Below are 13,056 nucleotides of genomic sequence, written 5' to 3'. Positions count from 1 at the left end.
AGTGGTAGCTCTGATAATCAGTAGAAATGCAGTCAATAAGACACATTTTAGGGAAAAGCAATAAAATACAGTTATCCCTTTCATCATCTCTACCATGCTTTTTTTCCAGAACATCTTATAACTAAATTACCAGCCCCTATCTATTTCCATGTTTGTTTGTTTATCAGATTGTGCTTCAGCTATGGAATATATTTATAGTACAGTGATAAAAACTGATGTAGATGTATGACATGTTCCATTTTTATTTATTGAATGACTATGAGATAAAAGTTATTTTCATGGGTTTTCAGAGGAGTGACATATCTCATTTCTTAACTCAAACTTTTAATCTCCATTCTGCTTCTTAATTAGCTATAGGACATGAGTAAACATGTTCAGTCTGGTTTAACTTTCATCATCTATAAAACCATCTGGTTGCCAGCAAGCAAACAAGGATATTCAAATTAAAACAGTAACATATTTAATCCATCAGATTGGCAAAAATTAAAATATGAAAAAATACCAAGTGTTGGTGAGAATATGAGGTAAAAGGAAATTTTAGATACTGCTTATGGGAATATAAATTGACACAGTGAGCTTTAGTTTTCTATTACTGCCTAAGAAATTGCCACAAACTGAACAGCTTAAAACAGTCCCCATTTATTACCTCACACTTCTGTAGGTTGGAAGTCCAGGCATAATATAACCAGGTTACCTGCTTAGAGTCTTACAAAGATGAAATCAGTATTTTGGCCTGTTCTGTTCTTGTCTGGAAACTCTGGGAAGAATCTACTTCCAAGTTTGTTCATGTTGTTGGCAGAATTCAATTCCTTGCAGTTGTAGGACTGAAGTTTCCCTTTTCTTGCTTACTGTTGACTAGAGGTTGGTATCAACTCCTGGAGACCACCTTCAGAATTATTCATGTCACTTCTCCATCTTCAAAGTCAGCAACAGAGAATCTGTCTTGTGTCAAAAACCTCTCACACTTCAATGTTTTCTCTTCTCCCAGTCTCTTTTAAGAGTTCACCTGATTAAGTCAGGCCCACCCTAAGTAATCTTATGTTAAAATCATCAATTTGAGATTTCAATTATAGCCGCAAAATTCCTTAATGGGATCATCCAGAATACTGCTTGTATTCCTGAGGAAAAGTACATACATATCTGGGGGCAGGGATCTTTGGGATTATCATACTTTCTCTTACCATAGCAAGCTCAGAATACTGTTTTGGCAGTATGAAGCAAATTGAAAATGCACACAATGTATGAAACAAGAAATCTACTTCTACATTTTAAAAAATATAGAGCAGCAAGGGGGCCGGGCCAGCTCAGTTGAAAGAGTATGCTTAGTCTCAATTGGAAGAGTCTCATGATCTTAGAATTGTGAGTTTGAGCCCCACATTGAGTGTAGAGATTATTTAAAAAATTAACTTATAAAAATAGTAATTACCACATGTCCATCACAAAATACTTTTTTAATGTGTGTATTATAACATAGTTTGAAATACAGAAAACTAGGTGAGAACCTGATTGTCCATTGATATAATACATATATTGAGGTATAGTCACATAATAGATGATCCAATGTTTAAAATAAACTAAACATATATATAGGCATATTATTAAAGGTCTCAAATACATGTTAAGTGAAAAAAGAAGATTGCTGAAAAGTTCACACAAAATTAATGAAAGTCTTTCTATATATTATAGATGGAAATATGCACATGTATGAACTGACCCTAGATATAGCTATGCATCTTATTACTTCTCATGACCTTGGGCTAATTATTTGATTACTCCTTTGTAAAATGGTGATCTGTAAAATGTGGATCACTATAAGAATTAAATGAGCAAATCTTTGGAAAATATTAATAACTGGAACATTCTAAGTACTTAAGTATTTGTTAAATAAGTATAAATACATAGCAGTATAAAACTTGAATTGGACAGATACTTGCTGAATGATTACAGTGATTATCTCTGGGGAGTTAAGAAGAGAATTTATAATTATAATGTTCAATGAGGGCTTCTACTTCTATGATTTTACTTTCAGTTAATTCTAGATGGTAGAAACATGAGTTTTTTCTATATTAGCTGTATATTTTGTTATTTCTAAAATTAAAAGTCAAGAATCACATTTAAAATTACCACTAAAAAAGTATTTTGATCTTTAAAAATTAGTGTCATATGATCTTTAATAGTCTTTATAGACCTACACAATTTTATCATTCATTAATCCTACTGTTGGCCATATATTCTGTGGGTACATGCTAATAATAAGAGTTGAACAAATTATCATACCTATTTACCATTTTTTTTTCTCCATAAGAATTGACCTTCGGAAAAACTTCATTGGTAGAAAAGATTCTGAAAGATAGTCACTTACTCCACTTGATTCCCCTAAGTACTGCATAATGTACCATATACAATCTGTACCTTGATTTTTGACATTTACAATGTCAGAACTAATTGCTATTATCTGAGCAGCAACTCAAAATATTGAAGTAAAATGAAGGCTTGGTTGTTACACTGCTTAGAAGTTTTGAGATTTTTTTTAATGTTTCAATATTCCCAAAGAATGGTAGTTCCAAGTTATCATTCATTACTCAATACTCAGCCCAGCAAATTGGGAAAAATACAACAATAACAGATGCTGTGGGTGACTGCAGTGCTCTGCCATTAGTTTGACTTGTGTTCTTCATTTTGAGACTGGGTGAGTCACCCATGGAGAGATATAAAGTAAAACAAAGAACATTCAAGATTTTAATAAGACATTACCTTGAGCTCCTCACATTGCAGACAGTTTATCTCTGTCTGGATGCAAGTGTTTATATATGTGAATACTCAAAGATAGAGACTGTAATAAACAGGCATAGTAATAAAATCTCTTTGCAGGTAAAGATGAAATACTGGCTACTACTTATGTATATAGATGTGACACAGAATCATTATTCTATTGAGATCCCGAAGGTCAAATATATATCTGTATCTAATGTCCCTTCTCAGCAGAAGGTTCTGAGCCCATTATGTCTCTGCTCCTTTGCTTATGGAAGTTGCCTTTACAAAGGGAATTATTTAATCCATGACCTCAGTCTTTTATTTTATTTTGTAGTTAATATTTATTTTGTTTTCCAGAACAATATTGTATTCTCAGGTTGTCAAATTCAAAACAGCTAGATGGTTTGGGGAGATTATTAGTTATTCAACTGGTAGTTTTGCCCACATTAGTATAAATACTGATTTCAATGATTCTTAGTGAACCAATAGTTTATAGCTTATAGTTACATCAACTAGCTATTATACAGTGTGTCAATATTATGACTAATTACTGGATAAAACCTACTGAAAAGCAAAATCAATGAACAAATTTAGGTATTGTATCTCTGGTTTGTCTTGTATTCCCAATGCTAAATATTTGTGATATTTAACTGAAGACTCATGCATTGATTATTATCCTTTGTAAGTGAAAGTGTCTAGATTTCCAAAGTCCTCTGATTAATAACAGAGAGGTATGTGCAGCAAATATGCTTCCATGTATTAGTAGTACTCAAGTCCTAATATTGAGAATAAAAGACCTTACGAATTATATTTCTTCCATTTCTCTGGCTATAACTCAATATAATGTGTAAAGTTCTGAGTGATTATTTTTCTCCTTGTCTCCTATAAATAATAAAACCAAGTCTCCTTTTTGTCAGAGGTTAGATTAATATAATGTAGGACTGGCCTTATTATCAGTAAAGGACATCAGAGATGGGAACAGATTTGAGTGTTATAGCAATGACTAAGAATATATCTGGGTTTATTCCAAAGCTAAAACTCTCCTCCCCACTATAATTATAGTTGGGAATAAGGGACTAGAGAAGATTAATGGACATATAGGCATTAAGACTCAAACTTAAACTGTGGTCATATAATTAAGCAGAGAGATACTTTGAGAAAAATATGAGTATGCCAGAGAATTGGATGTCTCTAGTATTACCGGTTCTTCAAATCAACTTTTAGCTATGAATATTATATATATATATATAAATTATATAGTATATTATGTAGAGATTATAAACAGATTAACACATATTATAATTTATATATTATGATTCTATATAATTACAAACTTTTATATATGTAATATACACCATAAATGTAGCAGGAAAGTTTAAAGAACAACATGAATTCTTGAAATTGGTAGGCGCTGGGTCATGTTCTGCATTGGGGTCAGGAAAACTTATATCCCTATTCTACAGACACCGAGGTAGTGCCCATGTAATTCTCACAGTAGTTGCCCAAAACCAACTGTTTTGAGGAGATGAGAAGGAAGAACTAGAAAACCACAGTCCTTTCAGGTGCTAATGGGACAAAAGTTTCCATGATTCAATTTTGAGACACACTGAATTGTATCCCTTCTGAGAGGGAATGCAGTTGATTACTATTGCAATTGTTTTGGCAAAAGACCTACATGGACTTAAATATTATATGAAAATGAATTTTTCTCTACTTCAGCTTATTTTGGCTTCTGCTACATTGAGCACCATTGATCATTTATTCCTGTCTTCATCTCTTCTCCACTCCAACCAGGCCTTTTAAAAGGTATCTTCAGGGACATCTGGTGGTTCAGTCTGTTAGGCATCTGATTCTTGATCTCAGCTCAGGTCTTGATCTCAGAGTTGTGAGTTCGAGTCATGTGTTGAGCTCCATGCTGGGCATGGAGCCTACTTGAAAAAGAATTATTTTAAAAAGGTATCTGCATCATTTTTTCCCTTCTGTTAACTGGAGAAAAACATAGTTCAAATATTACTTAAATATATAAAATATGAAGAAATCCCCTAGTATACTCTCTCTTAGAAACACACAGTTAATCCTTTTCTATATATTCTTATACTGTTTACTTCTTCCTCTAATCTTCCTCCTATTTTTAAACAAAAATGGATTATAATATGCGTCTGGTTTGCAATTTGCTTATTTCATCTAACATTATCAAGGCTACTTCTCCATGTCAGTACATAAAGAATGAACTCCAGAATTTTAGCAATTGTATAGCATTCCACTATTTGGAGAAAAGTCCAACAGATAAGCACATTCATGGACAACCTACCAACTCTACCTGACACTTCAAAAATCATTCCTGCTATTGATGTATGTCAAAATATAGCATGGAATCTTTGTGAGAGATTCTCTGTGAAGACTGGCTTCCATAAAAATGGCAGCATTCTCATAGTTGTGTCTTAGGCTTGTGGTAACCTTGCTCAGCTTTATTTATTTGTCAAAGTGATCCTATTTCCTGTTTTCCAGAACATCGTCAAAATATCTGATCTGATAATGGCACTCTTTTTTACAGCCCTAACATGGAGTTATTCAACTTAAATAATCTTACTGTCACTTCTATAAGTTCCTTACAAGGAGGGGTCTGTCATTTTGAACCACAGGCTCCACTGAATTGTTAAACTGATTAGTTTTACATATGGTCAAATTACCTTTGATTTGGACTATTGCAGTTACCTACTAAGTGATGCCCCTCCTTCTCTGTCTTTTCCTACTACAGTTTATAATATATTATATCTACATAGCATCCAGGTTTATTTCTAAAACATAAATCTCCTGTTAAAAACCCTCCCTGGATTTTCATATCATTCAAAGTAAAGTCCAAGATTCTTATAAGTACTTACAGATCTCTGCGTGATATCATCCTCTATTACCTCTCTGGCTTTACCCCTTTCTCAATGCACTTTGCTCCAAAAACACTAGTCGTCTTTCTACTATTCTAATACACATACCAGCATGGTCCCACCTCAAATCTCTGTACTTGATATTCCCTCCACCTGCACACCCTCTTCACTGACACATCTGTATGGCTCACTTTGTCACTTCCTTTAAATCTCAGCCCAAACCTTAACTTATTGACCAGGCTCCCACAAACTTTATTTCAAATTTCATCTCACTCAGAATTCCTAACCCCTATTCTCTTTTGGAATAGAATAGAAAGGACAGAAATAAACCCACACATATATGGCCAATTAATTTACAATAAATGAGCCAAGAATGTACAATGGGGAAAGGACAGTCTCATCAATAAATGGTGTAGGAAAAACTGGACAGCCACCTGCAAAATATTGACACTATCTTACACCATACACAGAAATCTATTCAAAATGGATTAAAGAGTCTACATCAAACTAAAATGATTCTGCATTACAAAGTGAAACCATCAACAAAATGAAAAGCCAGCCTATGGAATGGGAGAAATATTTGCAAATCATATATATGATAAGGGTTTAATATCTAAAATATATAAATAACTCATACAACTCAATAGCAAAAATCCAATTGAAAAATAGGCAGAGGATCTGAACATAGTTTTCCCAAATAAGACCTACAGATGGCCAACAGACACATGAAAAGCTGCTCAACATCACTAATAATCAGGTACATAAATGCAATCAGAAGCACAATGAGATGTCACTTTACACCAGTTAGAATAGCTATTATCAAAAAGACAAAAAATAACAAGTGTTGGCAAGAATGTGGAGAAAAGTGAACCCTTGTGTACGGTTGGTGGGAATGTAAATTGGTGCAGACACTGTGAAGAACAGCATGGAAAACATGCTATACACACACACACACACACACACACACACACACACACTTGAATACCATTCAGCCATAAAAAGAAGATCTCACCATTTACAACATGGATAGACCTTAAGGCCATTATGCTAAGTGAAGTAAATCAGAGAAAGACAAATACAAAATGGCAACACTTATATGTGGAATCTAAAAAAAAAAAATGTACAAAGAACAGACTGGTGGTTGCCAGAGATAGGGGTGGAGAGGTAGGTTAAATAGGTGAAGGGAGTCGAAAGGTACAAACTTCCAGTTATAAAACAAATGTCTTGGGGATGTAATGTACAGCATGATGAATATAGTTTATAGTATTTTATTGCATTTCTGAAAGTTGCTAAGAGGGTTAATTTTAAAAGTTCTCATAAGAGAAAAATTTTAACTGTGAACTGACGGGTGTAAAACAGACTTGGTAATCATTTCACAGTACATACAAATATTGAAGCATGTTGTAAACATATAGTGTCAATTATATCTCAACAAATTAAGAAAGAAGAAATAATATTTTTATTTTATTATTTTATTTAATTTTTTATCTCAATAAAAATATTAAAATAAATTGCGTCTCTCCCAGAATTCCTATCCTCTAATCTCTGATTTATTTATTAGGATTGGTAACCATCTGACATTCCATACATTTACTAGTTTGTGTGTTCATTGTCTTTCTTTCTCAATGGACTGCGAAACTTATAAGGGCATGGCTTGCTTATCTTGTTCACCTTAGTATCTCTAGCACCTGGAAAATGCCAGGTATGTGATAAGCATTTAAGTAATATTTGCTGAGTAAGTAAAAATAGAAAAGTATTGAAGTTCCATATGTTAATTTCAAAACTGAATATCTTACAGCATTATTTCATTGTTCCTAACAAATTTTTTGGTTGGCTCATTTGGATGATTTTTTCCAGTCATATCATCTGCAAATAATTATAACTGCTTTCTCTAATATTTATATCTTTTATTTTTCTATATTTTCTAATTTCTGTATCCAGAATTTTTTAATAATATTAAATACTGATGGTGATTTTTAGAATCCTTGTTTCATTCCTTACTTACATGTGTTATTTTTTAAAAGGAAATGGCAGATTAAAAAAATAACATTCACAATTTTTTAGGATTAATGATCTGTTCTGGTTTCATATTTCTTCTTGGAAAAAGTTTAGTCATTTATGTCTTCTGATAGTTTTTTTTTTCACTCAGGTTTTACATTTACCTACCTAATAAATAAACAAATCTGTACCTGTGATTATTTCTTCTTTCTTTCTTTTAATTTTTTGTATTTGTGCTCTTGTGCTTGTGATACTGAGGAAAGGCACATCTTCCATTAGACACTTCCCTTGTCCTTTTGCAGCCTGGGAAAATTGGCAGAGACCTGAACCTGTGGCATTAAGGTGGGAACTTAAAACAAGAGCTAGTTGCAGCTGGTGGTGAGGTGATACTCTACCTCTGTGAGGCTGCCAGGGCTTCAGGATGGCTGCCAGAGATGCTGGTACCAGCAAGCCATTGGGAATGCTAGAGACGTCTCAGACCAGCAGGCTAAGTGGTCCAGAAATCACTATGAAGTTATGCTTCATGACTAAGGTCTGACTTTTCATTCTTGAAGAAGGTACCAGCAGTTGATTAATGAAATAGCTTAATGGGCTGATGTGAGGTCCTAGGTAAATATTTACGAAGATAGCTGGGAGAAAAACTGCCCTTTATGACTGGGGTTAAGGCTAAAAAATTATTATAATTTCAGTATTGAGGAAATATTTTGCTGTCTCAGGCTGATGAGGCAATGGCATTTGAGTAAAATAAGCCTCTTCAATTTTATATTCTCCCCACATCTATTTTTTTTTCTTCATTGGTTTTTAGGATCCTTGATAAGCTTGCTTGCTTCCAAAAAGGAGAGTTTCCCAACATTTCATATCACTCACCTTCCCAGCAGTGAGAAATCTCATTCTGGAATCTACAGCCAATTTTTCACTAGGTATATTCTTCTGATGTCAAATAGGCACTTCAAATTCAACATGTCCCAAATTGAGTTGATCACCCTCCATATATATCCTTTGTGCCTATATTCTGTGTATTCACTTGTTGACATTATACATTTACATTCAAGCCAGAGCCTTAGAGTCCACCTAAATTCTTTGGCTTTCTTCATCCTCCACATGAAATAACAAACATTGTTCATTTTATTTTCCCCATTTTTCTAATGACTTCCTCCCTCTTCACACTTATCTCAAATATCCTAATTCAGGCTCTCATTATTTCCTTTTTGGACTTTCTTTAGTGGCATTGGATACAAGTGAAATGAGGGTGGAATATGCCAGATAATCCTACTAGGTCCAGATAAGAATCTGAGGAATGTAGTACTTTGTAATCCATCTCCAAATAAATTAGCCTGAACTGTAGGTGTTCTCTGCCTTTGGTTTGACAGTATTTTTATTGTTTGCCCTCATTTCCCCATATTCTCCATCTTTGTTTCAGAACCTACTTGGTATTCTCACCACAAATCAAACCCAGCCATAGTGGCTTAGAAAGGACCAAAATCAAGCAGAAATCTGATAGTCAAAGAGCTGAGAGTTCGATGACACATCGTTGGCAAGCGGTGAAGCAGGCGTACATACATTACTTATGGGAGGTTAAATTGGTAGGACCTCTTTGGAGGGTAATTTGGCAATGGCTATTACATATAAAATTGATCCAGCAATTCCATTTCTAGGAATTTATCCTGCAGATACACTAACACATGTGCCCAAAAATGTATGCACCTAAGTAATCACTGCAGAATAGTTTATAGGAACAGAAAAAAGAATCAATATATATGCTCATTAAAGGTGTAATGAATAAAGTATGTTCCAACCATTCAGGGAAATACCGTAAAAATAAAATTAATTAGGTAAATACGTATAAGAAGTTACCTCTGAGATTTTGCGACAAAAATGGTACAGATATGTGCAGCACATGCTGTCATTTATATAAAAATTGCATACACAGGTACATGTATGCTTATAAATGTATCAACCATCTCTAAATGGATACAGACACAAAATGTACTGCTCATGATCTATGGGCAAGAGATCAGGGATCTTAGGATATGAGACTTACTTTTCACTGTACACTTTCTATACAGTAGATCTTTTTTTATCATGTGTATGTATTACTTAATTTAAATAAAACAAAGTAAAAATAAAGACCAAGTGTTGATAGATGTAGTTTAAAATATTAGGAATATGTGCACATGTAAAATGGTATACATATATGCCTCTTCCTGACAAGGGAATTTATACATACACCAACATACAATATATGTGAGTAGGTAGCTATAACCAACATGAACTTTTTTCTTAAATACAACTGTTTGTTAAATCATCTTAAAAACACAAGATTCCTAACTGTCCCAACCTATAGCAAGTATATGTTGATAAGGTATTGAAGATGTTATTTAATCTTTTCACCCATGATAGCATAGATTTGCTTTTCAAAAAAAATGTACAAAGTTAATGTGTGCACTGCTGATGTTTCAGCTTCAGTTTCTCTCTTGGAAGATTTTGACTTTGATAAATATATTCCTAGAAGGAAAATTAAGAAAAAATAAAGTGTATATTTAAGCATTCAGAAACTTTAGCCTAACAATTGCTAAAATGCTAAACATGTTTTATTTTTTTCTGCAATACATCACATACTCAAATCCAGATAAAAGAATCATCTATGTACACAATAACAAATTGTCAACAACTCTACGTTGAGCACAACAGCTGGTCTTTCTCTGTAAATGGCTGCCTGGATAGTGTTACCTAAACTTTAAAGAATGTTTACCCCAAAAAGTACTTCCCTGATTGTCCTGCCACTTACAGGCCACTTTTGCTTGGCTATTTATGAAATCTGTAGTATAAATGCTACCCAGGAAATCAGGCCATAATATAGCAGCTTTAAAAAAATAAGGCTGAGGGCCTGGGGGTACTATGCTAAATTTTACTGAATAATCAAAATTATGATTAATAGGATGAACACCACTGTGAGATTTTTTGACTAAGAAAACATATTTTTTAAATATTTTATGTACAAAAATACACAAACAACAAATGCCTGGGTTCCAAAATCCAAATGAAACAGGCGCCAAATGGTGGCAATCTAGATCTTGAAATGCATTTTCTGGAGCAGGGATAAAAACCTGCCCCGTTACATATACCAGGGTTAGTTACTCCAACCATCCCAAAAGATACTTTATAGCACACATTTTCCCAAAATACCATACATCTAAAATGTGTAGAAGACCTGATCATACTTTTGAAACACTGGTAAAATAGAAGTACTGAATTATAGTGGGTACCATGTCTACAGCAGCCAAAAGAAAAAGTATACGTCAATCACTCAAAGAACACAATTAAGGATTAGACAAAATTCTTTGTAAGAGAAGGCAAAAAAGACAGTTGTGTTGAGGGAGGTTCAGAAAAATCTTAAAGCCAAGTTTTGATTGCCCAAAGATCACCTTTGCTTTCTCTCTGTGCATAATACACTAAGCACCGGTAAGCTGGGCACTTTCGACCTGGAAGACAAACAGCACATTGAGTTAAGAAGCACAAACACAGCGTGAGGAAGGAAAGTGAGAGGGGACCGGGAGGTAAATCTGGGCACTGTGAGAACGCACGCAGCAGCCACCCTTAGCTCCAGAGGCCTGCGTAGTTCCCATGGAGGCCTGAAGGGAGAGGCCCTCCAGCCACGAAGAGCTTCATCTCAGGCCAGTTGTAGCAGTGGGTGTAGAGCGCGTTGGGGAACTCGCCCATCCCACCGAAGTAGTTCACCCACAGGTCGTCGTGGTTGAGCCAGCCTCTGCCACAGGTGAGCTTGAGCTTCCTCCCTGAGGGCCCGGGAGAGGAGTCGGGGCTGGCTGAGGCCCTCTCCTCCAGGAACCTCTGGGCGCGGATGTCGTAGAAGAGCAGGGAGCCATGGCCCGTGCCCACGGTTATGATGTGCTGGTAGAAGCTCAGGGAGCGTACGCCCGTGCCACCCTCCCTGGAGCACAGGGGCCGGATGTTTTGGTGGCCCTGGCGCGGGTCCAGGAAGGAGACGTGGGACTGGGAGCCCACGGCGTACAGGGACAGCTCGTCGCAGAAGGTCAGGCACACGTTCTCCCGGCAGTAGGGCAGCCTGATGGACAGCAGCCTGGACAGAGCGCTCCGGGCTTTCCACAGGTGGAAGTAGCCGTCCAGGGACACCGCTCCCAGCTCCTGGTTCTTGCCGCTGAAGGCCAGGGCCCGCACCTTGCGGTTGCTGGGGCTGGTGCTGGACCTGGGGATGGTCTCCATGTCCCTCGGCCGGATGTGGGCGTACACGGGGAGCCCGGCGTCGTTGTGCCAGGCGATGCTGCCGTTGAACATGTCGGGGTCCACCCGCCACAGCGCCACTGTGCCGTCGCGGGAGCCGCTCACGGCCACCGTGTCGCTCATCCAGGCGATGCTGAAGATCCAGTCCTTGTGGCCGTGGCGGTCGCCCAGGCACACGGGGTCCAGGGTGGGCAGGTGGTAGACCGCCAGGCTGTTGGGGTTCTCGCCCCCGGTGGCCAGAAGCGTCTTGGAGGGATTCAGCTCGATGGCGTGGATGCCGCAGGTCGGCTGGGCCTGGGCCAACCAGGGCCCCCGGTCGCGCATCAGGGGGATGCGCGTGATCTGGCCCGAGTGCACGTCCACCACGAACAGAGTGTTGCACTTGGTCCCGCACACCACCTGCCTGGCGTTCAACCACTGCGACGCGAACACCTTGTTGAGCGTGCCCAGCGCCAGCTCGCGCTCCCTCAACAGCTCAGGCAGCTTCTGCACCGCGTAGCCGCGCAGCTCGCCCTCGGAGCCCCGGAGCCCGGCGCCGCCCCGCGCGCCCACCTCGCGGCCCTTCAGGTAGTGCACCAGCGACCGCCGCGTCGCCCGCCGCCTCTGCTTCTTGCGCAGCAGCGGCCCCTCGGAGGCCGCCGCCGCCGCCGCCGCCGCCGCCGCCGCCGAGCCCTGAGACGACGAGCTCGCGGCGCCCGCCTCGATCGCCGGCGCTTTCCGCTTCCTGCTACCTGTTTGCTGCAGGGCCATGGTGGGCGGCGGGCGGGTGGCGGCGGGCGCGGCGGCGGCGCGGCGGCGGCGGCGGCGGCGCGCGGCACCCGTGTTGGCCGTGGCGGCGGCAGGGACCGCGGCGCCTCCGCGGCAGCCCGGAGGTCGGGCTCTCAGGGGCCAGGAGGCTAGAGCGACCGCAGGGCGCGGAGCCTCCCGAGTGCGGGACGCGGCAGCGGCGGCGAGGGCGGCGAGGGCGGCGAGGGCGGCGAGGGAGGCGAGGGCGGCGAGGGCGGCGGGCCGGGCATGGAACGCCGGCCGGAGGGAGCTGGGCGCGAGCCGACCGCGGGCGGAGCGCGAGTGGAGTCCCGCGGCAAGGGCGGCCGCGGCCGGTCGGCGGGGACAGGCGACGGCGGGAAGTGCGGCCGGCGAGTCTGAGTGGGACGAGGACGAC

General features: G+C 39.2%; 1 protein-coding gene across 1 annotated transcript; it reads right to left on the bottom strand.

Moving 5' to 3' along the window:
• Positions 1 to 218: 218 nt before the first annotated feature.
• On the bottom strand, positions 219 to 12,659 carry LOC144307719 (DDB1- and CUL4-associated factor 12-like protein 2). The gene has a single exon (XM_077887678.1). The coding sequence runs from the start codon at positions 12,642 to 12,644 to the stop codon at positions 11,232 to 11,234; it is 1,413 nt and encodes a 470-aa protein (XP_077743804.1). The 5' UTR covers positions 12,645 to 12,659; the 3' UTR covers positions 219 to 11,231.
• Positions 12,660 to 13,056: the final 397 nt, after the last annotated feature.

The sequence above is a fragment of the Canis aureus genome, chromosome X (assembly GCF_053574225.1).
Source record: "Canis aureus isolate CA01 chromosome X, VMU_Caureus_v.1.0, whole genome shotgun sequence".
In the NCBI taxonomy this organism is placed as follows: Eukaryota; Metazoa; Chordata; class Mammalia; order Carnivora; family Canidae; genus Canis; species Canis aureus.
The sequence above is the reverse complement of the archived record's forward strand: the minus strand, read 5'-3'. Positions and strand labels throughout refer to the sequence as shown.

What these genes read in the sequence shown, in the direction of transcription:
- LOC144307719 (XM_077887678.1), bottom strand. Translation starts at nt 12,644, where the DNA reads ATGGCCCTGCAGCAAACAGGTAGCAGGAAGCGGAAAGCGCCGGCGATC.